Source organism: Neomonachus schauinslandi, chromosome 1 (genome assembly GCF_002201575.2).
Source record: "Neomonachus schauinslandi chromosome 1, ASM220157v2, whole genome shotgun sequence".
NCBI lineage: Eukaryota > Metazoa > Chordata > Mammalia > Carnivora > Phocidae > Neomonachus > Neomonachus schauinslandi.
The window spans coordinates 189,973,357-190,000,239 of NC_058403.1; the positions used below are offsets into that span (position 1 = coordinate 189,973,357).

General features: G+C 43.4%; 1 protein-coding gene across 1 annotated transcript in view; it reads left to right on the plus strand.

Moving 5' to 3' along the window:
• ARHGEF3 (Rho guanine nucleotide exchange factor 3) overlaps positions 1 to 26,883 on the plus strand; it is a 296,174-nt gene that overhangs the window by 90,154 nt on the left and 179,137 nt on the right. Inside the window, exon 3 of the mRNA XM_021695012.1 lies at positions 2,141 to 2,207. Within this exon, the coding sequence (XP_021550687.1) occupies positions 2,141 to 2,207 (67 nt within the window). The remainder of the gene's footprint in view (positions 1 to 2,140; positions 2,208 to 26,883) is intronic.

Consider the following 26,883-nt stretch of genomic DNA (forward strand, 5'->3'; position numbering starts at 1 on the left):
TAGAGCTTAAATAAATAAAAGTATCTTTAAAAATATATATTGCCATTATAATGTATTATAAATTTGTACATATGTATTTTTATATATATAAAATATTATATAGCACCATTATAACACTACCTGTATATCATGTACTAACAATATACCGTAACATAATAACCTATCTTATTGTGAGACTTAGATTATGTAGGCAAAGTGTTTAGCATAGTCCCTGGCACATCATGTAACTTAATTGCTGTTAATTATTGTGATCATAATTTTCTGTGGACCCGACATATAAAACAGGGGCCCATTTACTCACAATGTTCTGCTTGCTGTATGTTGTTGCTCTGGAAGCAGTGGAGCTCATCAAATAATTAGGAAAGCAAAGCCCAATTCTAACCTGGGAGAGCAGGGAACAGTATCCAGGGAGATGTTTTGTTAAATTCTAAGTTTTTTTTTCTCTCAAGGGGGATATGCTTTTTTAGAAGAACTTAGACCAACATGTTACTTAATAGAGAAGTGTATTAAATCTAAATAACCACCCACGTGTTCTGTGTCTTGAGATGTTATTAGCTTGGGTGTTTATTGTTGTCTGTGTGGGTGAGGAGGAGGGTGTGGTAGAAGTAGGGCTGGATATAAAGACACAGCTTTTGGTGAGTTGTCCCAGCTTTTCTGTGTCAGTCCTGTGCCCCTGCTCGAAGGCTGTTCTTGGAGCCAGAAATTGGGAGGAGGGGAAGGGGCTCTGTGCTGGCATCTTTGAGAACTTAGCAGTGATAGAACTGGATCTGGAACCGTCATCCCTTCTTGACTCTATGTACCGGGTATCGTTTCTCCTGTTTTGCACAGAGGCAGAATGAAAGCCCAAGAGATGAAGCCTCATGGTCAGGGTTGCACAGCTAGTAAAACACCGTGGGATCTGAGATCAGACAACTGGGATCAGAATCCTGATTTCACCTGTGTGCTGATAGCTGGCACTTCATATCCTTAGGTCTCTGTTTTCTTATCTCTTAAATGGGTACAATGACGAACTCTAGCTCGCAGTGTGGGAGCCAATGATTAACTCTATGAAGTCTTAGCGTGTGCTGTTTTAAGGACTCAATACCTGTTAGCTGTTGCTGTTAGGATAATCACCTTGCGGTTCGCTTACATCTCTTTCATACGGGAGAGCCGGTCAAGATTTTTACTCGAGCCTGACTCAAGCCTGTGCAGTGGTCACTTCTGCCCGCATTACTGCTGATTATGGCAGGGAAGTCGAAGTAAAGTTGTGGCTATCCCGTGAAAAACTGACAACTTAGGACCTTTTTGGTACATCAGTGAACCCAAGGTACATCCTGTACCTTTTTGCACATCAGTGACTAAAACCTCAGGGAAAGTCCAAGATGAACCTTTCTCAGGGATGCTTTTCAGTGAGGTGGTATTTTAAGCAAACATGAGATATGAATTGCCATATTGACAGACACAACATTTTTGGGAGGAGTAATTTATTACTCCGTAGAAACATCGTAGACAGTGTCCCTGGTGGTCTGTTGGCAGCTGTCTGGAGTTGCCCAGCCAGACTGCTCCTGCTTTCCTTCCCTGTACTGTTTACCCACGTCTGGTGCTGATCCCACCAGAACCTGCCTCTGTCACGTGTAAGGATGCTGATTCACGGGGAAATGTTAATCGGTGAGGAAACCAGTTCCGGCTGGCGAGGCAGCGGCTACATGTCCTGTGGACCGTCCCTCTAAAAGTCTGGAGCTCAGGTGCAGCTTGCTCCAGGGAGAGTTCCAGGCTCTGCTGAAGCTGTAAACACCAGCTGATGATGTCCATTTGGGAATTGCTTGTGTGTGAGAAATAAAGATCAAGATCGGGAGCTCGGTCTGGCTCTTTGATTGCAACCAGGTTGAATTTTAGGTTCGATTTTATTTTTTAAGGGTGGGAGCTTGACGGTTTCTAAGGGGCTCTGGAGCTCTTGTCCTGGGGGACTGGGAAGGAGTTCGGAGTGCCTTTGGCTGCGAAGGATTTTGGGGCTGTAGAAAAGGCCAGCTGCCTCATCGGCCTGGGCCATTTCTCCAGCCATCTCTCTTTCTGATAAAACTACATCAGAAGTCGGTGATTTCCTCTGAGTATCGAGCCCATGAGTGACGAACACATTGTCTTGTCTTTTCTCCTCTTCTAGGCCCAGGAGGCAGCGGCAAAACAACTTCCCCATGTTCTCCTCCCCTAAAGCCTGGAATTTCAGAGGGGTAAGTGTTTTCCTGGGCATGGTGCCCAGTGTCCTACACCCTATTCTGGCCGCCCCAGAGACGGTGCTCTTGGGGTTGGCTCTACTAACCGGTCTTTGCCAAAGAAGCTGGGTTTTAGCTCTTGGAAAAATCATGTTTGTATCAGCACTTGTGGCTTAATTAAAAAACGTCAATTATAAGCGCCCGCTGATGTTCATTTGCCCTGTAGGTCTTGGGCTCCTGGAAGCATCTGATGAAGAAGCCAAGTCAGGGTTGAGGAGGGGGCGGCATTGTGCCTGTTTTCTTGGGAACCTGGAGGGACCCGGTGCACAATGAAGAAAAAAGAAATCAGAAATGTACCATCTGTTGATATATAGATTTACGACTTCATGGGGAGCTTTGTTTTCCAGAAGGAGAAGTCTGTAAGCTCTAAACAGATCTTTAAGGGGAATCATAAAAATCTCCCAATCATAAAGCCGTTGACCCTTAGAATTGTATAGTCAGATCTAATCTCTTGATGCAAAGTTCTCTTCCTTAACATAATAATGTTAATAGTAATAATAATAATAACAAAGTATATGGAAGCCCTGCCGTGTGCTAAAATGAATTCTAGCTCTGACCTTAGGAAAAACACGGTTGCATGTGTAAAGAATGCTCAGAGCTCTGTTTCACCACCCGGCCTTTGCTGAGTTGTTCCTTCTGCCTACAACACAGCCCCGTCTGTCCAGCACTGTGCTCCTACACACGCAGCAACTGGCCCACCCACTTCATCCCTTGGGTCTAAGCCTTGACATCACCTCCCATGGGAAAGCCTTCTGAGCTCAGGCACCTCCTATGGACCCCTGCACTTCCTTCTCATTGTTGGGATAAGATAGTTAGTGCCTACAGAAATGTAAGATTAGAAGCTCCAAGCATCAGGTATGTAGAGACCTTGTCATTCTCTCTTGTTCACTGTGGATCCCTGCGCCTAGCACCTACATACTTAATTAATTTGTTGAATGAATAAACAAACCTTTCACATCCATCAGACACAAAGTCCACTTCAGACTGTGTTTCAAGATCATGTCTTTGGTCTTTACAGCACTGTTTTTTCTAGTTGAGTTCCCCTTTAGTCTCCTACATAGATCTTAGTCATTTTCTCCAAGTGTGTTATTAAAAATAAATATAGATCATGGCTCTATTTTCACTAAGTTTACAATATGCTTTTCACTGAGTGCAAAGAAAAGTGTGTTGACCTCTTAAATAGATGTGCATGTCTTACTGAATGTAAGTCATGTGTCTCCTAAGCTGTTTATGGTTTATGGATAATATCCCCATTCCTCCAAGTGTGTTCGGTTGGATGATCATAACCATTATGTGGAAAAAACCTTGTGTGGTCAAATAAACTTGGGGCACACTGAGAGCACCTAATTAAATATGTTTACTGCTTCGAGACTTCTCAGAGCCTTTGATGTGTTGCTGTGCTTGGAGACTACATTTGAGTTGATGTTGGTGACATTTCCCAAAGTCATTGCTCATTAATCCTTATTGACAAGATAGTTTGTACACACTTTGGAAGAGTTGGCATTTATTGTCAGTTTTGAACTGTAGAGAAATTAGACCTTCTGTGAGCAAGTGGGCCTTTTTGGGAAGACATTTATTTTCTCTCCGTCTCTGGCCTCCCTTCAGGATACCCTACCCTTCCTTCTGCTTCAGCAGTGGTCACTGGCCAACTCTTGTGGTACATCTAGGGTGACCAACCACCCAAGTTTGCCAGCAATTGTCCTGGTTTTAACACTGGAAGTCCCAGGCAAACTGGGACAATTGATTACCATACCTATGGTCATAAGACCTCTCCAACTGTTTTCCCTTGAAAAATGTTTTGTGAATTTTTGAGCACAACTCTGTTTTATAGAAATTGCTGCTCAAAGGAACCTGTTAGATATACACTTGGTTTAAGTGACCCTTTGATAGCTTCATCCGTGCATGGTAACATTTGATATTAGGGAATAGTTAAAATTGTTGGAGTGAGTAGAGTCTGTTAGGTGGTTAGGTCAGATGTGGTGTTTATTTTGGTCCCTTGTCCTTGCTTTGATTTCTCCTGGCCTCTTGGGCTTATTGGTAAAGTTAGACAAACTGACATTAAGATATGCCAGAGGGAGATGGTCTGAGGCTTGATCAATTGCCAGATTGGCCAAATTGATCTCTCTCCCTGTTGGAGCATAATCTTCCCTGACATAGAGGGAGTAGGAGGGAACCCTACCAAGTGGAAACACCCTTACTCCCAGCCAGGCCATGCTTTGTAACCATCATTATGGTAATTGGAACTGAAGAACAAGAAGGCCCAGAATGCCAGGATGAAGACATTTGAGGCATTATCTAGCTAATATATTTTCTGTAATGAAATGTGACTCCCAGGCCTGTTAGACTGAGCTGTGCATGCTGTCCTAGGGCAGGGCATGCTTTTTGTGAATGCTTTATTTTCTTCTTTATTGAGAAAGGAAGGTTTTAGAATCTGTGAGCTAGTAAATTTCCCATATTTATATATGTGGCAGAGGAAACCATTAAAAGCATTCGTAATTCCATTCCTCTTTGGCTTGTAAAGAATAAAGATCCTATGTTAGTTTACTTATATTCTGGGCATTGGTGGATTTTGGGGGGGGATGGAGAGAAGTGGTGGGGGAAGATGGATGGTAAAAGGCGAGAGGACAAGGAACCACATCACTCTAGATGAGAAGCCAAGAGGGACACACGTGAGGGCTCAGGAGGGAGTTGGGGCACAAAGGGAGGAGAGGGAGTGGTTGGCATCTTAATAAGGAGTCTGGAAAAAGAGAGCCATGTTTCAAAATAATTTTAAAGAAAGTCTTTCTGAGTGAGTTGTATTGTAAACCCCTCCTTGTCTTCCCTGGAAACATTCACTGAAGATCTGCATTACTCCTCAAGGCATTAGGAGTAGGCTTTGTGGTTTTCCTTTTTTGGGGGGCTGCAGTTTTTGGCTGTAGAGAGGTTCAGGAAGAGCTGGTGACCCTTGGATGACACTCTTTCTACCTACCAAGCTTGCCTAAAATCACAGCTGTAGCCCTTTATAGGAGTTATTAAGTGCAGTTTGGGTCTCTTGATTCCCACTCTTATCTAAGCAGACAGGGGCCCTTGGTGTTACCAACTCTCCTGACTCCTCCACCTTCCTGAACAAGAGGTGGGGTCATGCCTGTCTCTCACCAGACCCATAGGTGCTGCACATATGCTCGTGGAAAGAAGCCAAGAGGAGGTTTTGGTTGGAGCAGTTATGGTGGGAACATCATGAGTAAAACCAGAAGAGAATGACAGGAATAAGAAGGTGGGACCCTGCAGTACTGTTACTAAGTGCTTCTGTCAGGTGCTCATTGCACATCTGGTCCCCATCTGGTTGGGGCAGTGCTGAGCTCAGAATTTCCACTCTTCCTTGTGCAAATATTTGCTACAGCTCCTCCGGTTAGCTGAGAGAGAGAGAGAGAGAGAGAGAGAGAGAGAGAAAGACACTCAGGGAGGAAACTCATTCTAGAAGTGTGGAAATCTCAGGAGCACAACTCCTACCATTGCCTGTTAGTTAACTAGGAAATACTTAGCAAGACCTACTGCTCCATACAAAGCATCATTAAGGTGTTAGAACTGATGTTTCCATTAAATACCAACCAAATTTCATGGCTGTGCTTGTCTTGTCTCTTTCTCCAGTACCTGCTCTTTACTCTTGCCTAGGCCATTTGGGAAGAAATTTCTAGACTCTGAGGCTTTGGAAGAAACTTTGGACATTGTAGCCCCAACCTGTTAATTTTCAGATGTGGAAAACAAGACCTAATGTATTAGTCAGGACTCTTGATTGCAAGTAATAGAAACTCAATTAAAACTAGCTCAAGTGGAAAGGGAGATTGATTGGCTCATTTGAGAGACACTGAGGTGGGTAGGCTTCAGATACAACAGTATCCAGGGATACTGCCTCTCAGCTTTGTTACTCTTGGGGTATTGGTCTTATCCTGCATACTACATGTGAACTGTTTTGGAGGGAGAGGATGACCACAAACAGCCGCTCATTTCCAGAGGAAAAAGAGAAGCGTTTGATTCCCCGGTCCACATATGAAATCCCAGTGAAGGACTCCGTTTGCCCTGGCTTGGGTCACATAGCTACGCCTTGGCCAATTACTGTCGTCAAGAAGATGGACAAGCCTTGGTCACATGTTCCCTCTGAGGGAGCTAGGTGGACGCGGTTTTGTCAGGGCAGGTCCATGAGAGCTACCTGAGGTAGGGAAGGGTCATTTCCTCCAAGGAAGAGTTTGGTACTATTACCAAATCTCTCCCGGGTCTCTCCCAAGAGATCAGACCTAGAACCTGGTTTTCAGACAGTGAGTCCTGTGCTTGCTGCATGCTGCCTTGACACATCCCAAGTCCCAAGTGTGTTTGGAAGGAGGTACACACACCTCAGGGTCACTGAATGTTTCTTGAAGGTCAGACTGAATGTTCTAAAATTCACAACTCAGTAGAGTTACGGTCTCTAAGACTCAGTACATACACGGCCAGGCCAGTGTTTATTGTGACCTCACTGTGTCCACCCTGCAACAAAGGGGGCACAACACTCTCTCTCTTGCAGCCTCACTTGGTACATTTACCTCCACTTACAGCGCATCAGCTCCGGGCAAGGCCATGACAGTCCTGCATGGTAGATATATTTATTCTCATGTCAAGGATGAGGAAACAGAGCCCCACATGTGCTAGCTTGCCTAAAATCACAGCTGTAGTAAGTGACAGAGCCAGCATTTGAATGCGGGACTGTCGGTCCCTAGGCCATTAGGGCTATTGCCTCTTTATTTATTTTTTTAAATATTTTATTTATTTATTTATTTGAGAGAGAGAGAGAAAGAGTGAGCACAAGCAGGGGGGAGCGGCAGAGGGAGAGGGAGAAGCAGACTCCCCGCTGAGCAGGGAGCCCACGCAGGGCTTGATCCCAGGACCCGGAGATCATGACCTGAGCCGAAGGCAGACGCTTAACTGACTGAGCCACCCAGGTGCCCCACATATTGCCTCTTTAAAACAAGACTGATGACACATACTTTTCTTCAAAGGAAGTTAGACATGAAGATCTTTTTTAAAATGCTAGGAACAAGTGAGTATGCTATGGTAAACTTCATCACCCAGAATCCCTTTTAGTTCCCTTCTACTCCTTTGGACTTCATTTTTTTTTTTTTAAGTTTGATCTTCCCTACTTTATTTATGAAAAAAAATAATTTGTTACCCTGTTTTGTATTTGTAGTGATAGATACAGTTATAACACCTCCATTAATTCCAGGTAACTAGCCGCTAGCATTCACTTAGGTTATACCAGGCGCTGTGTTGAGTGCTTTATGCATACATTACTTCCCAGAACAATCCCAAGAGATTGATGTTGTTTGAGCCTCATCCTCATTTCATAGGTGAGGAAGTAGAGTTTGTTAGTTTTCGATCACCGCATAGCAAATTACCACAAATTTAACAGCTTGGAACACTAGCCACTCATTAGGTCACAGTTCTGTAGGTCAGAAGTCTGGGCAGGGTGTGCTGGGTTCTCTGCTCAGGGTCTCACAAGACAGGAATCAAGGTGTCAGCCAGAGTGGAGTCTCCTCTGAGGCACAGAGGCCTCTTCCAAGCTTATTTAGGTTATTGGGGGGAATTCAGTTTCTTGTGGCTTTAGGACTGAAGTCCCCATTTCTTTGGAGATTGTTGCCTGGGGGTGGCTCTTAACTCCTAGAGGCTTCTCTCAGGTTCTTGCCCTGTGGCATCCCCATCTTTAAAGCCAGCAATAGAGAATCTGTCTCACATCAAATTATCGCTTATGCTTCATATCTCTCTGACTTGAGGAAGAGCCCAGTTCCTTTTAAGGGCTCACCAGATTAGATCACCACCCAGATCATCTTCCTTTTGATGATCTAAAAGCCAATGATTAGTAATCTGGTCACGGGGGTGATACTTCATCACATTCTCAGATTCTGCTGGCACTCAGAGGAGGGGATTATACAACGTGTGTACATTAGGGACTGGGGGTTTTGGAGGCCATGCTAGAATTCTGCCCACTGAACAGAGGTTTAAAAGTGGAGCAGCTTGTTCAGGGTCACATGACAGGTAAGTAGTGGAGCTGGGATTCTAACCTGAGCTCACCTCATTCCAAAGCCCATGTTCCTTGCCAGCACCTTTTGGGAAATTTTCTTTAGTATGAAATTACTAACCTCCCTGATATACAAAGGACCCTTGCAAAGCGGTAACACAAATTTGAAAACCCAATAGGAAGATAGTTGAAGCATAGAATAACAGCGCAGAAGAGAAAATACATATGACCAGTAAACAAAGTCAAGTTATTCATTCTAACTCATACTTTAAAAATAATTTTAGGGGCGCCTGGGTGGCACAGTTGGTTAAGCATCCGACTCTTGGTTTCAGCTCATGTCGTGATCTCAGGGTTGTGAGATCAAGCCCCATGTCGGGCTCTGCACTCAGTGTGAAGTCTGCTTGGGATTCTCTCTCCCTCTGCTCCCCCTCCCCCACCCCCCACTCTCTCATTCTCTCTCTCTCTCTCAAATAAATGTAAATCTTTAAAAAAAATAAAATAAAACTATTTTTATTTTTTTTTTAATTCTTTTTATTTATTTATTTGACAGAGAGACGGCGAGAGAGGGCATACAAACAGAGGGAGTGGGAGAGGGAGAAGCAGGCTTCCCGTGGAGCAGGGAGCCCGATGTGGGGCTTGATCCCAGGACCCTGGGATCTCGACCTGAGCCGAAGGCAGACGCTTAAGCGACTGAGCCACCCAGGCGCCCTAAAATAACACTATTTTTAAATGACAAAATAAATAAAAACAATACTATAATAATGTATTTCATTTATTTAGCTCTTGTAATATGTTAACTACTATTCTTAGTGCTTTGCATGTCATCACACCTCCAAAAGCCCTGTTAGAGACATACTATTATTATACCCAGTTTCTGGATGGGCAAACTGAGGCCCAGAATTTTAATTACCCATCTCCAAGGTCGCACCGGAGTGAAGTGCTGGGCCCAGCTTTTGAACCCAGGTAGCCTGTGCTCTCAGCACAGTGTGATTGTTGAAAGTGCACATGATGCAGAAGCATATCATGTAAAACTCTATGTTTAGGATTAAACCAGTAAGTAAGGAAAAGCAAACAAAACTAACAAAAATGAAATTCCCCCTTATAAGAAGAGAACATACTATTATATACACAGAAAAAAGTCTGAAGGGATATCCCTGTTGACTGACAACCTGGGGGTGGCACCAGGGAACCATTGCTATGGTAGTTATGTTTTTGGCAATGTCTGAATTTTTGAGGGTGGGCATATATTGCTTTTATAATGAGCAAAACCCTCAAAACTTGTAATACATAAACACAAACTCCTTCCACAAGCAAAATCTTCCACAAGCAAGAGGAAGCTTATTTTTTTTTAAGATTTATTTATTTATTTATTAGAGACAGAGAGAGAGAGCATGAGAGGGGGGAAGGGCAGAGGGAGAAGCAGACTCCCCACCAAGCAAGGAGCCCGATGTGGGACTTGATCCCGGGACTCCAGGATCATGACCTGAGTGGAAGGCAGTCGCTTAACCAACTGAGCCACCCAGGCGCCCGAGGAAGCTTATTTTAAAAGCTTCTTGGGGGCTTAGAGAACGTCAGGGCTCATCATTAACATGTGTTCTGGCAAAACGTCTGGGGGCTGATCGAATCTGGGTGCATGGAAGAGGCAGGTACCTACCGAGCCGGGCTGCAAGACATTTGCCCCCATCCTGTCTCACCGTCCACCTCACCCCCCCCACCCCTCACGCCTGAGAGTCAGGCTAGAGGCTGCCTCGATGCACTCATGGGGTGGGGAGTTTCACTGTCCTCTGGACAGTGCCTCTGGACAGCCCAAACTCTGAGTTTGGTGGACAGTCCTTGGCAGTTGTAACAAAAGCATATGTGGTGAAAAGGCACATGCTCTGATGGCGCAACGCCAAGTGGAAACTTCAGACAAGACACACTTCAGAGCGTCAGGTCCTTATTGGCAGAATGGGGACAGTAATGCCATTTCTCAAAACTTGAGACTTAGTTGTAATGGGTGTAAAGGGATCTGAATAATGCCTCCATGTGGTTAAGTGTGCAGAAAATACTAGCTCCTTGTAACTAGAGTTCTCTTACACCTAAAGTGACTGTTTCCTAAATATGTGTGTTTAAGAGATGCCTTTTCCGTGTGAGGTGCCCCCTCAAAAGGAAAAACTGACTGTCTCTGGTTTCCGCCTGGCCCTCTTGCCTCATTTCCCTCCAGGCGGTAGAGAAGCTAGCCCTCGAACAGCTGCTGACACCTGTGAGGATAAGCCCTGTCATCTTCAGTCTGCGGACACCAACAATATGTCAGGCACACGGAAGCTCAGTTTTATTTTATTTATTTATTTTATTTATTTATTTATTTATTTTAAAGATTTTATTTATTTTCTTGACAGAGACACATCGAGAGAGGGAACACAAGCAGGGGGAGTGGGAGAGGGAGAAGCAGGCTTCCCGCTGAGCAGGGAGCCCGATGCGAGGCTTGATCCCAGGACCCTGGGATCACGACCTGAGCCGAAGGCAGACGCTTAACGACCGAGCCACCCAGGCGCCCTCTAAATATTTTTTTAAGATTTTATTTATTCATTTGAGACAGAGAGATACAGAGAGAGAGAGCCTGAGCAGGGAGAGCGGCAAAAGGAGAGGGAGAGCCGGAAGCCCGATGTGGGACTCATCCCAGGACCCTGGGATCATGACCTGAGCCGAAGGCAGACGCTCAACAACTGAGCCACCCAGGCGCCCCTGAAGCTCAGTTTTAGATTCAAAAGCAGTTTCTTTTTTTGGTCACATGTGAGGTCTGTGGGGACCTAGGGCCTTTAATGACAGTAGCACAAATTCTGAACTTTGGAGGCAGAATTTATAGATGCCTTTATTTTATGTAGCTATTCAAATATTCCCTTTTGTGTTCTTCCAGAATTATTCAGGGTAAAAGATAATTTTGACTGAATTTTCTGGGTTAAGAAATCTTAGTTGCAGGTGACAGAAACAATTCAAATTGGCTTAAGGAGATTTTTAAAAATTACAGAGGTCTAGGGACGTCTGGGTGGCTCAGTGGGTTAAGCGTCTGCCTTCGGCTCAGGTCATGATCCCAGTGTCCTGGGATCGAGCCCCGTATTCGGCTCCTTGCTCAGCGGGGAGCCTGCTTCTCCCTCTGTCTGCCACTCCCCCTGCTTGTGTACTCTCTCTGACAAACAAATAAATAAAATCTTTTAAAAAAATTACAGAGGTCTGGAGGAGTATCTTGTGGAGTGAAGTGGGGCCTTAGAAGCCACTGGAACTGGCCGCCTGGGAGGGTTTTGGATTCCTCTCTGTTATTTGCTGCATTTTCTCTGTAGACTGACTTCCATTTCTCTGTGCTGTGGAAATGCAACCACATGCAGACAGCAGCCCCTTCTCTCTCCGAACCAAAATTACTAGGGAGGGGTTTTGATTGGTCCATCTTAGGTCAGGTGGCTACTCCTGGACCCATCAGCAGTGGCATGGAGTGGGGTTTGCTGTACCACTATGTTGACTCCTATGTTAACTATAGGGATATGGGGAAGAAGGAGGCAGTTTCCAGAAGGGGAGAGGCACTAGGCAGATACTAACAATTTTTGTCTATAAAAGTCTTCTCCTCCCCTAGTAAAGGATACTCATCCTGATTCCCAGGGTCTGGCTCTCAGGTGGACAAAACTAATTCCTCTTCTTTTGTGTTTGGTTAGAAGCAGTCATTAGTTGTGTTGTTTTGTTTTGTTTCAACCATGACAGTCTAACCTGGGAGCAAGAATAGACTGCCCATAAGACATAAAACATAATTGTCTTCTGGATTAATTGAAATAATAGCAGGTCCTGGAAAATTGCATTCTGAAATGGCTCAAGGCTGTTTCTATAATATTGGAAACTATTAGAGCTTAGTCTTGGGTTTTAAATAGATATCAGTCTATGTATCAACCCAAATATCAGTCCCGTATTGCTTTGTAGTTTGCCAAATTTATCACTTTTCATGGAGCTTTTTATTTTTCATTTTATTTATTTTTATTTTTTCATTTTTCATTTTAATCAAATTTAGCTTTTATTACACAAACAGTAACAGGGCAATGATCTTGTCACCTTCAAAAGGCCCTGATGCTATTTGCAGATGTGGGAGGAGATGGTAATATTGAGAACCAAGGGGTTACACCTATTTGGAAAATCCCTTTTCTGAAGCTGAACCTTCCCCCTCAGTTTTCCTTTTCCCCTCCCTGTTAGATTTTATTTTCTATTTCCTGCCCATGTGAGAAACTGGGGATAGGAATTAAAGCCTTTTGCATGGGCGGTTGGTAAAGGTTTTGTCACTGACTTTTTTCTCTCCTATCAACTTCTTCCTCTTCACAGTCAATGGTCTATTTAATGGATTGAACTTGGTTTAGCTCATTGTGACTCTATATACCCCACCTTTTTCAAGTGCTCAGACCACACTGTCCATTAAACCAAACACAATGAAAAGCAAGGGGTAAAAGCTAACACAATGCAGAGAAGATGCAGGTGGGATGGAATTGTCCCCCCTGAATTGTGGGGTCCACAATGCCAATATGTCCTTTCTGTCTCTGTACTGCCTTGGCCTTCCCCATGGATGATGTAGTTGATGATGATGATGCAGAGTTGAAGTTCAAACAAGAGGCCCACAGACTGAAGGTGCCCTGGGCCAATGAGGCAGACTTCTTTATCACAAGACTCAGCAGCTGCAGTTTGCCAATTAGCCAGATGAACAGCTGGCTAATTTCTATTTTATTTGTGCTTTGGGAGCAGAGAACACATGGAGCCAGAATGGGTATCTCCGATGCGGTAGCCAAATCAAGGTCTCATGTATGTTAAGTGCTCAGATGTGTTTAGCGCCTCTGTATATTTGGTACCTTGCCAGTCTCACCTCACCTCCTCACCATGGATCACAAGCACTTAGTAACCAGCTGCTTTAGGAATATTAAGTTCTTTTGTTCCCTGCACTCTTTCCTATCTATGTTGACCATATGCATGTTCTACTCACTAACCACTTATTTATACTTAACCTTAAAATATTTCTGTTTTTGAAGATGAATAAGTCTTACAAACCTACTCATCTTCAGTAATTGAAATAAATATTTCCTAAAAGTGTTGCTTATTCCATCTTGATTACATAAGGCCTATTTTTAGGTGTGCTGCCCTATATAAGCCTGATGATGAAAATTCTTCTCTCACTTGGTTTTTGGGCACCTGACATTTTTCTTCCTCTACCCTGGCTCTCTCCTTCTGCTGTTCAACTCTGGAAATCTCAATGAATACAACTCCTGGATCAGCCTTTTTGTGCATGATTATTACTGCTGACTTCCACAAGGTGCTGGTAGTAAAACCAGCTGGATTAGATGCTGCAGCAGCAACGTGGACCACCAGTGCCCTGACCTGGTTATTGCACATTCAGGGAGGAGGAAATGTTCTGTGCAGAATGCTGCTAATACACAATGTGTTTTTGTATCCTCAGGGCTGATTTGACCTAACATCCCATTTAGAAAAAAAGGAGGAATGAGGCTGATTACTTTTTTAGGGACAGAAGAGGATTTGTTTAAAATCATAGCTCTGATTTGTAGAAGGTGCAACGGAGTGGTATCAGGTAAATGCATTTAATTAACACAGCTTCAGCTAAACCTGTTCATTGAAAAGGGGGGTAGGGAGAGAACTTTCAACTCAGCATTAGATGGGATGGTGAACTTGCAGGGCTGTTTGTCAATCCCAATGGGGAGATGGTAATTCTAGGTCTTGATGTGGGCTTTCTGTGTAGCATGCTTCCTAAAATCAAGCGACAGTTGTCAGGGGTGAAACTGAAGATGTATGTACAATATTTGTTCTAGCAGTGGAGTAGGAACTGGTAAGTATGGTTTTTGGAGAGAACGGTTGTCAGACTTTACCTGGTGCCTTCCTAAGGAGTTTCCTTGTTTATTATTTTTATTCTCTGTGTTATTTTTTTCAACTTTTTATTATGAGAAATGTCAAACATATGGAAAGTTGAAATATGATGGCAATGAACACCCACTGGCTGGAATCAACAATCACTAACATTTTGCTCTAGGTATCTATGTATGTATCTATCTATAGCTGTTTATGCAGTTTGGATTTATTTTACTAAGCCATTTCAATTGCAGATACCATTACCCTTCACTTCTAAATACTTCAGTATATGTGTCCTAAGAATAAGGTTTTCCTACATTACTGTAACATCATTACCAAACCTAAGAAAGTTACTAATAATTCCCCAACGTTTCCTAAGACTCATTCCATATTCATATTTCTGCAATTGTCTTTTATAGTTGGTTTCCCCCCAAAATTATTCAAAAGCTATGCATCGCATATGTTTGGATTTTTTTTAATGTAATTGAGGATTTTATGATTTTATTTTGTTACTACGTTTTTTAGTCTTTTTTTATTCTCAAATACTTCCCTCATCACGATCCCGTCTGTTTAAAATGACATTGACTTTTTGAAAAGACCAGCCCAGTTGCTTATGCAATATATCTCACATTTAAATTTATCTGATTGCTTCCTTATGATGTCATTTAACTTATTCCTCTGTCCTTTATATTTATAAATTGATAAGTCTAAAGGTTTGGTTTGTTTGAGGTTATACACTTTTGGGCAGGAAAACATCCTAAGGGATGCCAGCTACTTGGCATTCGGGGGCACGTGAAGAGGCACAAAGCAGTAGGTTGTTTGTTATGCTGACTTGCTAGACATGTTAGATGTTGATGGGAGCCCGTCTCTGAGTGAGGAGCAACTCCACTGTAGAGTCCTTGATAGATCGTTTTAATTAATTAATTAATTATTGTCAATCACCCTTCCTTAATTTTTAAAAAATTTTAATTTCAGTGTAGCTAGCATACAGTGTTTTATTGGCTTCAGGCATACAATCTAGTGATTCAGCACTTGCATTCATCACGATAAGTGTACTCTTAATCTTCTTCACCCATTTCATCCCCCCATCTCCCCTTCCACCTCCCCTTTGGTAACTATTAGTTTGTCCTTGGTGGATATTTTAGAGCTCTTGGCAAAAAAACAAAACAAAACAACCAAACAAAACCACAGGCACTTGTTCTACTACCTCAAGAAAAGGGCTAATTAATGAGAGAATACACAATTGCAGGAACCCAGGATTTCTCTCTCTGGTCGGTTTCATTCTTCCTTTCTCTACCTTCCCCTTCTGATGTGTAGGTCTTGCTCCCAATGTCTTCTCCATGCATGTGGCACTTTGGGCTGGTCTGACCCAACCTGCTGGGATATTTCAGCAGCTTGCTCTCCTACAGCCCACTGGGTAGTCTCAGGTGCCCCATCCCCAACTCCCTAAGAAAACTCTGATCACATCAGCTCATCATTCTTGGGCTGGGCCTCACAAGTGGTGGGCAGGCTGCTGGATAGTTCTTAGAAGGGCTTCCTTCTTCCTTGGTCCAGTCATGTGTGGCTAGAAAGTCAGGGTCAAATGGATCTGCTGTTCACCAGTTTGGGCAAGGGACGAACTTCACTGAGACTCGGAGTCCTCACCTGAAAGTGTATCTAGCTCATAGGGTTCTGATAAGCAGTAAATGAAATAATGCATATCAAGTATGCACTGGGTGTATGACATAGTAAGTGCTCAATAAATACTTTCCCCCCCTCAGCTACCACAGCTTTTATCTTATGTTCACTCAGCGGGGAGCTGTGGGGAAAGTGGGGCCAATTCCCTGGAAAGAAAATGTGGGAAAAATACCCCAAAACATTTCTAGGATTGTAGAAAAACTTTCCATTTATCTACTATTTTTCCATGTTATAGAGTGATCATCTCAGGCCCTGGGTTGTGGGAGACTGAGTCTGGACCATTTCTTCTTTGCATGTGTTGTGCCATTAAACAAAGAAAGACATACTTGATGGACATGGGAATATGAACTGATTTAGAGGGAGGAAAGAAAATTTCTTACATAAAAAGCTATTGAACGAATTTCAAATGTAGTCTGCATATATTCTTGAACATTCTACTGTATTTGTTCTGATAGGTATTGGCTTACAGTAATTCAAATCTTATGTATCTTGTGAAGTTTGGCAGTGGATTTAGTTCTGAATTTATTTTGCTAGCATCTCTCTACACGGGCTGTCTGTCCTGTCACAGACTGGTACATCAAACTGGCTGTTCTTGGCTTCTTAACCATGGTACCTTAGTTGCCCAATGAAAATATCCAACAAATGTCAACATTCTTCTCATGTTTGTGGTTTTGATTGCATTTTTATATGTGGGAAAAATTAGCATCTTGTTTTGAAGGATAAAATAAGATTATTTTGATATTGAGAGAACATTTGAAATCATTGACCTCAGCAGGTCAGTCTAAGGATTGGAAATTTTTCAAAGTGTTGTTTTTCACCTACAGATTTAATCAGCCTTTTTAAAAGTGGTCATTTGGGATGCTAGTGAGGGTGCGGTAGGATGGTGTTCAGTGGCATTGTTACTTGATCATCATTCTGGAAAGCTGTTTGTGTCAAGAATCATAAACATATTTATGGCCATTGGCCCAATAATTCCACTTCTATCCTATAGAAGTCACTGGACATGTGGATTAAGATTTATGCACAAAAGTGTTTAGTGCAGTGATCATTATAATGATGGGAAAAAGTAGAAAAAGTCTAAATGTCCAGTAATGTGGTACAGTTGGTGTGAATTGTGTTTTATCCACATGAGCATGTATTATGCAGCCATAAGGGGATGTTGTGGAAGAGTGTTAGTCAGTGAAAATGTTCATTATGTTTTTAAAAGCAGGAAATAAAATTGTATATACGGTAATGATCCTGCTTTAAAAAAAATTAAACATGCCAAAATATTAATAATGATTTCCTCCCAGTAAGTGAGTTTGAAGTGACATTTTTTCTTCGTTTTGTTTTGGCTTTTCCAAGTTTCTACAGGGTGTGTGTGTATGTAATTTTCATAATCGAGAAGAGAAACTGAGGTGAGAAGACAGATATTTGAACCGTAATTTTGAAGTGGAGTTTTAGGTTTTTAGGTTTAAGGATAAAAATCATCCCGACAGGCAAGAGGAATAAATCTAAGTCAGAAATCGATGATTTGGCCTAAGTCCCGTGGTTACTTAAAATGGAATTTTAAAATAAGGCATCTGTTTATGGAGGAGTTTCAAATGTGAGAACTGGACGAAGGTGAACTTGGAGGAATTTTGTCTTCCTTTTCTAATGTCAACAACAAATCCATAAATCTTACTTGGATATTTGAGAGGGGAGGAAAGCCCTTAATAAGGATGAACACTGTGTACTCAACCAAGAAAGAAATCATCCCCCAAAGAGTTAATATTCCAAAGAATTAATAGGTAACTCAACTGCGTCTTACTAAGTTGGGGTACATTATTTTGATGGGTTCTGAATGATAACTTGGGAGAATACTTTAGAATGCCACTTTTGGAAAATTAGAGAAAAATGCTTAATATGGCAGCCTGTGTATTCTTTCTCTTTGGTTTCGTTTATTATTGAAACTCAGAGGGCTACAGTTTGCAAAGTTGGCTTAGTAATTTTGGGGTCAAAAAGGTACTGGCTTTTTAAAAATACCCTTTACCCCAAGTATGTTTCCTATCTTACAACTTGTGTAATTAAAATCAAATGTGTTTTTCTTGGGCCAAACCTTTGCCAGGCATTAAGACATTTATCACCAAATTCTAAAACGTCTCAGGGAAGGGAAAAGCTTGAGTTTTAGACTGGAATAGTCCTTTCAAGTCTGCATTATTGATACGAATGGCCAAGATTTGCTGTTCTTGAAACATAAAACCTGCTGCTTATTCTTAGTCTTTTTTTTTTTTTTTAAAGATTTTATTTATTTATTTGAGAGAGAGAGAATGAGAGACAGAGAGCATGAGAGGGAGGAGGGTCAGAGGGAGAAGCAGACTCCCTGCCAAGCAGGGAGCCCGATGTGGGACTTGATCCCGGGACTCCAGGATCATGACCTGAGCCGAAGGCAGTCGCTTAACCAACTGAGCCACCCAGGCGCCCCTTATTCTTACAGTCTTGATGTCATGTTTTTTTTCCTTCTTTTAAAAATGTGCTCATCTCATTATCCAGAGTGACTAAGAGGCCCTGCATATGTGCCACTAAAATACTTGTCCTCAGTTCGCTCTTCCTTTTGTCCTGATACCCTTTGCTTAGGAAGTGACTTCTCCATCTTGTTTCATGAGTCATTCTGACGTGGCTCACCAAATTCCCTCCCCTGACCATGCCTCCTACTTGAACATCATCCCTCTACTTTAATAAATGCTCATTTCCCTTCCTTGTCCACTTGCGTTTTATTTTGCTATTTTAGGGTTTTGGTTTAAAGGCTAATATTGCCTATTATATCTCTTATGTGTAATTTTACGTTATTTGGTGGTATCAAACTTCTTTAATATATTAAGAAATATTTCTGCTACCCAACTCAACAGGCAAATGTCAAAAAGTGCATAAAAGTGGACAAATAGACAAGAACAGGAAAGAAAATCCCTACTGTGAGGCAGTAAACAATATAAGTCAATTAATTTGGTTTTATGAGCTCTAGTTACTTATTCTAAAAACTGATATCTCCATGTGTGTTTCTTCAAGAAGTAGGAAGCTGGCATTCTCCCCTCAGCTGCCTTCTGTTTCTTACCCTTGATACCGGTTTTATTTCTACAAGAATTCAATCGCAAAAGTCTCTGGCTTAGCAATAGAAGGAGATAAAAACATTTTTACCTGTTGTTAGTTGTGTTTATTTAAACAAACTTATGCAACTATTGTTGCTTACAGTCACTGGGCTTATTTCTGCTGGCCTGGCAGGGTTTATATTGGCAATGGTGAAAAGATGCTATCAGCAATTCATTGTGTACTGTTTGCATAACGGGACAGGGCAGCCAGCTCCAGCCGGTTTTTAAAAAATGCACCGGATTAGTTGAATGATTTTATTAAGGTGCCTGTCTGGTTGGGAAGATGCAGTCTGTGACTGTTGACACCACACTCAAGTACCTGAGGGGCTCCAGCCACAACTGATAGGCTGGGTTAGTAGGTTACTCAGTTTCTAGAACATTACTGCACCTGCAGTGGGTTGGCCACACTGCGGAATGGGAGACAGGCATCAGTGAATGAGAACACTGGCAAAGGCAAGATGCTCAGCTATGTTGTCCTTTGATGCCTCAGGTCCTTTGAACCTAAGAGGGTCCAGGGCTTTTCCAGAAACCACCAATGAGATAACTTAGAAACAAGAACTTTAAAGATATCTAGCATTTGAATTTACTTCTTCGCTCTTAGGATGAAAGAGCTCGCACTGTGACTATAGAAACACAGGAAATACAAATTTTTTTTGGTCTACTTCAGCCACTCGCACGTCTCCTAGCAAAGGTTCTCAAAGTGTGGTCCATGGGGCAGTAGCAACAATGGCACCTGGGAGCTCGTTAGAAATGCAGAATCTCAGGGCCCACCCCAGGCCTCAGAATCTGCATTTTATCAAGATCCTCAGCTGATGTGTGGCACATGAAGGTTTGCAGATTCAGCTTGCAGATACCATCAGCTCAAGTAGAGGTTTCACATGAAAGTCTTTGGTCAGGATTCGAGGTGATGGAAATTGACATGCAGTTTGTCCTCTGTCTCTACTAACAGAAAGTAGAGCCAGGGTGAATTCCGGTTAACCAGTGTCCGGGACCTTAGCCACTTAGTACAAATCCTTCTGTGATTGGGACATAGTAAAAGAGGCCAGAGGTAGGGTTGAAAATTCTGGTATCGCCCACTCCCCTCGATATACCCTTCTCCCACACCTGGGAGTACCCAAATCATAGTATTCTTTGTCAATGGAAAGGTCTTCCCAGAACTCTTTCTCTAATGCAGATGCTGTATTTTTTTTTTTTTTCTCATCATGTGCCTTTTGCTGATCTAGTAGGTATCCTGTGTTGTCCTGGGGAGCAGAGCCACCACACCCTGACATGTGACTCATAGGCAAGACAGCAGAGTGTGATAAAAGAGGAGGGGGGTCCATTCCACCTCTGGGCACCGAGGCCCATGTGTTATGTAATGCATTTCCTGCCTTTAATTATTTACCGGTCTTGCCCTGCCTGTCCACTGTCCTGGCTGCTGTTTGCTTTGTTCTGCAAAAAGGAATTTAACCTCTCTGGGGTTTAAATCCCACTCAACCCTGGCCATTTCTCGGCATGGTTTTTCCTCAGGAGGCAGTTCGCTGGGGGCAGAGACATATTTTCCAAACCCCGCTGTGGCCCAGTGCGTCAAGTATGTCTTCATATCAAGAGAGATTTGGGCAGAGGCTAAGCTGATTATAGGGCTCAAGTGAGGCCCTGAGCACATTTCAGATTTGGAATGCAAATTGTTGTCTGCAATAATTACAGTTTGTGGCATGGCCCTGCTCGGCCCCCGTGGTCATTATCCTGGTGCAGAATAAGCAGCTTTGTGCTCATAGAGTGGGAGGTAATGAGGGCGCTTGAGGGACATTTAAGGGCCCGTCCCCAAGTCTGAGTGGGTGTAGGACAGATCCAGATGTGTGTTGGGGTACCACCACTGAAACACTCTGTGACCTGTGGGCCAGGAGCTCTCTGAGCCTCAGTGCCCTCCAGTCTTGGCCTCGGGGAAGGTTGCCCTGGTGATGAGATGATGTTGATGTAAAGGGCACTCACCGCGGTGCCTGGCACATAGGAGGTGCTGACCAAGGAGGAGTTTCATTGTCTACCAGGTGCCATAAGGGCAGGGATCTGTGATAGGCAAATACACATGCTTCTTAAAGGGTGATTCCCATGCGCACATCAGTTACCCCCTCTTCCTGCAGAGGGACTATGGTGCATCCTTTTCATGCCTCGCACGTCTGCAGAATTGACAGGCGCTTAGAGCGCTGGTTCGGGTCAGACTTCCTGCAGGTCAGTGTAGCTGTGTGCCCTTTGGTGATTTGATTAACATCTCGGAGCCACAGGTTTTATTGTTTGTCAAATGGACATCGTAATTGTATGTGATTCACAGTGTTGTTGGGGAGATTATCTGTGAAAAATGCCTGTAAGGCTGAGCACCGGGGCTTGGCTCAGAGTATGAAGGGGGCACTATTGTTATCCCCTTTGCAGAGATAAGGGAATGAAGGTCTTAAGGGCTAAGTGACTCTCCCAACCCCGTGGCCCAGAAGTGGTGGAGCCTGGACTCTGGCTCAGCAAATGGCCTGGTTCCACGTTAGTGTCGCTGTCACTCTGCCTCAAGGTGTTCAGAAATCACCGCACAAATACTGCCCAGCCATCCGCTCCCGGGCCTCCACTCCTCAGACCCCTCATTTTTTTTTTTCCTTTTATTTATTTTTTTTATTCTTATGTTAATCCCCATACATTACATCATTAGTTTTAGATGAAGTGTTCCATGATTCATTGTTTGTGCATAACACCCAGTGCTACATGCAGAATGTGCCCTCCTCAATACCCACCACCAGGCTAACCCATCCTCCCACCCCCCTCCCCTCTAGAACCCTCAGTTTGTTTTTCAGAGTCCATCGTCTCTCATGGTTCGTCTACCCCTCCGATTTCCCCCGCTTCATTCTTCCCCTCCCGCTACCTTCTTCTTCTTCTTCTTTTTTTTTTCTTAACATATATTGCATTATTTGTTTCAGAGGTACAGATCTGAGATTCAACAGTCTTGCACAATTCACAGCGCTCACCAGAGCACATACCCTCCCCAGTGTCTATCACCCAGTCACCCCATCCCTCCCACCCCACCCCCCACTCCAGCAACCCTCAGTTTGTTTCCTGCGATTAAGAATTCCTCATATCAGTGAGATCATATGATACATGTCTTTCTCTTTTTGACTTATTTTGCTCAACATAATACCCTCCAGTTCCATCCACGTCGTTGCAAATGGCAAGATCTCATTCCTTTCGATGGCTGCATAATATTCCATTGTGTATATATACCACATCTTCTTTATCCATTCATCTTCAGACCCCTCATTTTTGTTGACAGATTCTTTCTTTAAAAAAAAAATTACCTATTTTAGAAATTGAGAGAGAGTGGTGGTGGGGGGAGGAGCAGAGGGAGAGAGAGAAAATCCTCAAGCAGATTCCCTGCTGAGTGCGGAGCCCAGCGTGGAACTCGCTCTCACACCACGATCATGACCTGAGTGGAAAGCAAGAGTCGGTGGGCGCCTGGGCGGCTCAGTCGGTTAAGCGACTGCCTTCGGCTCAGGTCGTGATCCTGGAGTCCCGGGATCGAGTCCCGCGTCGGGCTCCCTGCTCGGCGGGGGGTCTGCTTCTCCCTCTGCCCCTCCCCCCTCTCATGTGCTCTCTCTCATTCTCTCTGTCTCAAATAAATAAATAAAATCTTTAAAAAAAAAAAAGAAAGCAAGAGTCGGATGCTTAACTGTCTGAGCCACCCAGGCACCCTGACAAATTCTTTCTTAAATTGGGTTAAAGTAGATCATAGTAATATTATTATATTACTCTATTATATAATGTTATGTATAATATGTTATATAATATTAAAATATTAATTTATATTGCCTTGTGTGGTGGGTGCTCTTACTCTTATTATCTCCGTTTAGCAGATGATAAAATGGAGGTACAGAGAAGAAATTGCCAGAGGTCACATGGTAAGCATAGCACTGGGATTTGAACAGGTTGTTTGGCTCGGACTTCCTATTCCTGCCCCCAAGCTACACAGCTTGCATTGATTTCCAGTCTACTTTCCAGATGCTGTGCCCTTGACCCCTTGGCTGGCCTCAGGGTTCCCAGACCTCCTTAGCGGCAAACTTAGCGGACCGTTTCCTAGGGCCTGTCACGGTGTGCTTGGCCACACCTAGGCTCACAGGGTGGTTCTGGCGATTCCTCTCCCAGCCCCCAGGGGCTGATTCAACGCAGGAGGCCATTTGTGCCTCAACCTTGTACATTCTTAAAAAAAATAAAAATCAGGGACGCCTGGGTGGCTCAGTCGGTTAAGCGTCTGCCTTTGGCTCAGGTCATGATCCCAGGGTCCTGGGATCGAGTCCCGTATCGGGCTCCCTGCTCCGCGGGGAGCCTGCTTCTCCCTCTGCCCCTGTCTCTCTCTCTGTCTCTCATGAATAAATAAAAAAAAATTAAAAAAAAAAATAATAAAATAAAAAAAAAAAATAAAAAAATAAAAATCAGCCTTTCGTTTTAATGACACAGCCCAGAGGTGAGGTTCCTATTATCACACCGGGGGAATCTGGGCAGAGGTGATTGGAGTTGTAAAGTCAAGTAGCAGGGGAATTCCTTCTTTTCTCCATAAATTACTGACACGAGAGCTCTGTGTAATTTCACATCATGGGAGAGAATGGCTGTGCTTAACTCCTGTTGGGAGAGGAAATTTATCTCACTTCTCATTCAGCAAGGAGAGGGAGTTGGGAAGCATAGAAATGGAATTTTGTTATTGTTGTTGAATTCCTGGCTTTTAGCTAATATATTTATGTATGCGTACTTTAACAGAGGAAATAAGGTACTAAGACATATTGCCAGGATTATGTAGTCACGGCCATTATATAGTCATGGCCGTGACTTTTGTCAAGAACAAAATTCTTTTTTGACAAAAAGAATTCATATCTGGTCGTGTATCTGTTCTTACTGAAAATCTTGCTTTTGTTCCCCGTTTTCCACAGGGAAGAGTTGGAATTTCTCCCTTGGCTGCAACCTTCTTTTCTCCCAGCCTAACCACCCCATGCCTCCCATGGCCCTTTGAACATCTCCTCACCTATCTCCTTCACTGTGGCTCCCCTCCCCTCAGCCTGGCAAAACCCTACACATCCTTAATGAACTGCTCGAATGGCTCTTCTCCTGGGGGGACGTGAGAATTGTCCCTGGCTGCTTCCTCAGTGTTCCTGGTATTCCAAGGCCATGGAATATGACAGGATGAGCAGCAAACATTGTTTGCAGGTCCTGCATTCCCTCTGGCCTGTGAGTTCTCCTGTGGTATTTTTGTATGCCCAACACTTTGAGCACAGAGCTGGGCACTTTTCTGTTGAACGAAGGACCCCTGCTCCCTCTTTACACATGCCCAGCTGCATTTCTTTCCTAAGCAGGGTCTGGGGATAATAGAGAGAATACCAGGAGATAGAGCTGGAACACCAGGCTATCAGCTCCAGGAGAGTGGGGTCTGCCCTGTTGCTCCAGAGTCTGCCCTGTGGTTAATGTTCATTTAGTTGCTGTCAGACAACTGCCTGAATGAGCACTGTGGTGAGGAGCCCATGTTGCAGACCTAGATTCAAATCTCTATTCCATCACTGCCAAGCTTGGACACCTTCCTTAACCCCTCTGAGCCTGCGTCCTCCTCTATAAACTAAGAATAATAAAAGTACCTATCTCATAATGGTCATAGAATTAAATGTTTAATGTCTGGTGCATAGCAAGCCCCCAATCAGTGGTGGTTGCTAAAGTTATTAATAGATGAATTAATCACAGGATATATGCTGGAAAGAGAACCAACAGGGTGTCATGATAGAGGATAAGATGGTGAGGTGGGGAGTGTGATCCTTTAGGCAGCTTAGTCAGGGAAGGCTTCCTGTAAGCTGGGACCAAACTATGAGAGAGATGCTGCTGTAAAGTGAAGATCTGGAGGAAAAGAGTTTTCTGGAGAGCAAGTGCAAAGGCCCTGGGGGCAGGAAAGAGTTTAATGAGGAACAGAAAGTATGACTAGAGCTTGGGAGTTGGAGGGAGAGTAGAATGAGATAAGGGCTTAGGAGGGAGACAGGCCAATTGATGCAGGGCCCTGTGGACCAAGGGACCGTGTTTGTATTGAATTTGAAATCTGAAAGAAGCCATTCAGTCCTTATGCTCAGAATCATTCTGCGGGATCAGGTTCTGGACTACTTCAGCTTTAGCCTATCCTGTGGTTCTGTGGGTATGAACTAACCCCTAGCAATAAAATCCAGTTCTGATTGATTTAAGCAGAAGAGAAATTTATTACAGGATATAGGAAGCTCTGAGAATTTCGGAAGGATTAGGGAACTGGGAACAACCTCAAATTACACCACCAAACATTTCCTACATGCACAGCATTGCTGCCACTGCTGGGCGGGTGTAGAGAGCACGGTGCCAACTAATGTGCTTCTCAGTTGCCCTTACTGCTGCCACCCCCCCCCCCCCAGCAAGAGTAGTGTCTGCAGTGTCCCTGCTGTTTGCATACCAGCTTATGCTGCCACATCTGGGGAGTATCTGATTGCCTGAGCCTAGTTCATGCTCTCCTGCCCTAGCTACAAGGGAGGCTGGGAACGAAAGTGTGTGGCATCCTCATCTCTTTTGGTAGAACTTGGGCTCTTATTCATGAGTTGGGGCTCCCTTAAACCTAGGGAGATGGTTGAACTGCAGAGTATCCAGAGGGTTAAATATCCCTCACAGAGACACGTGGAGTAAGTGACTGATGGAGTCCCTTGGCCTTAACAGTTTTCACCAATAGGTGGTAGCGCTTTAAGAAAGACCAGACTGCCTTCCTCTTAGACAATGATTTAAGAAAAATAGTGCCAAATTTGGAAGCAGCTATTTCTCGGTCTGTTGAGAGGCTAGGAACTTTTTTTTAATTAGTTTAGTTCGTGCAGGTGTGTGGGGTAGCATGTTTCCCCCATGTTTATCACAGGTTTGCATTCCTGTTGGAAATGCCTTAGCCATTGTCAGGCCTTATAATTGCTTCTCGTTAGGGCCACGTGGGGCTTATTGTCCAAGATTTTGCTGCAAAGTTTATTGTTTATCTTACACGGTCTCCAGGAAGTTGCATGCGGAAATCTCTGAGCCTTACCAGGAAGTCTGACTTAAAGGGACAGCATCCAGGGCAGGGCACTAACTGGGAGAAGGCTCTGAGCTTCCAACCAGAATCCGCTTCCCTCCGGTGGCAACTGGAAGCCTTTTCTGAGTATCCCCCGCTTGGTTTGCTGGTTTCCAGTGTTTGGGTGATTCCCTTCTGATTCTGATTTAAGGAAAAAAGTGGCCGTATTTACTCTTCGAGTACACATGGATACATACCAACCAAAATAAAACAAAAAACCACTTTCACTGTGGTGTAGGCAGAATAAATGCTCTGAGTCACAGGTGCACACATACTTTTTCAATCTCTTGTTATTTTCTTGGAGGGGTATTTTCATAGAAATCTTGAACTTTTTAGATAGACAGGGATTTCAAGGAAGTCAGCATTATAACATTGAAAAAGTAAATGGGGAGGGGAGCGCCTGGGTGGCTCAATTGGTTAAGCATCTGACTCTTGATTTTGGCTCAGGTCATGATCTCAGGGTTGTGAGATCAAGCCCCATGCCGGGCTCTGTACTGGGTGTGGAGCCTGCTTAAGATTCTCTCTCCCTTTCCCTCTGCCCCTTCCCCCCCCACTTCTATCTCTTTCCCTCTCTTAAAAAAAAAAAAGTAAAATAGAACTTAAGCTTTAACCACCTTCATATTTTTGTTTTCTCTGTTGGAAGGAAGAAGGGAAATGGGAAATTGCAAACTTCCATTGTCTTTTTCTTATTAGATATCTAGTTGACAGCTCTCATTCAAATTAGGGTAAAAATCAAATTGTTTCAGATTTGGTACCAACTTTTCAACTTGCTAAGAGGAACATTTTCTGCTTGAATAAAAAAAAACCCAAGAAGTTATTACTGGACTTTTTTTTTTAAAATATTTTATTATGGAAAAATTTAAACTTATGCAAAAATAG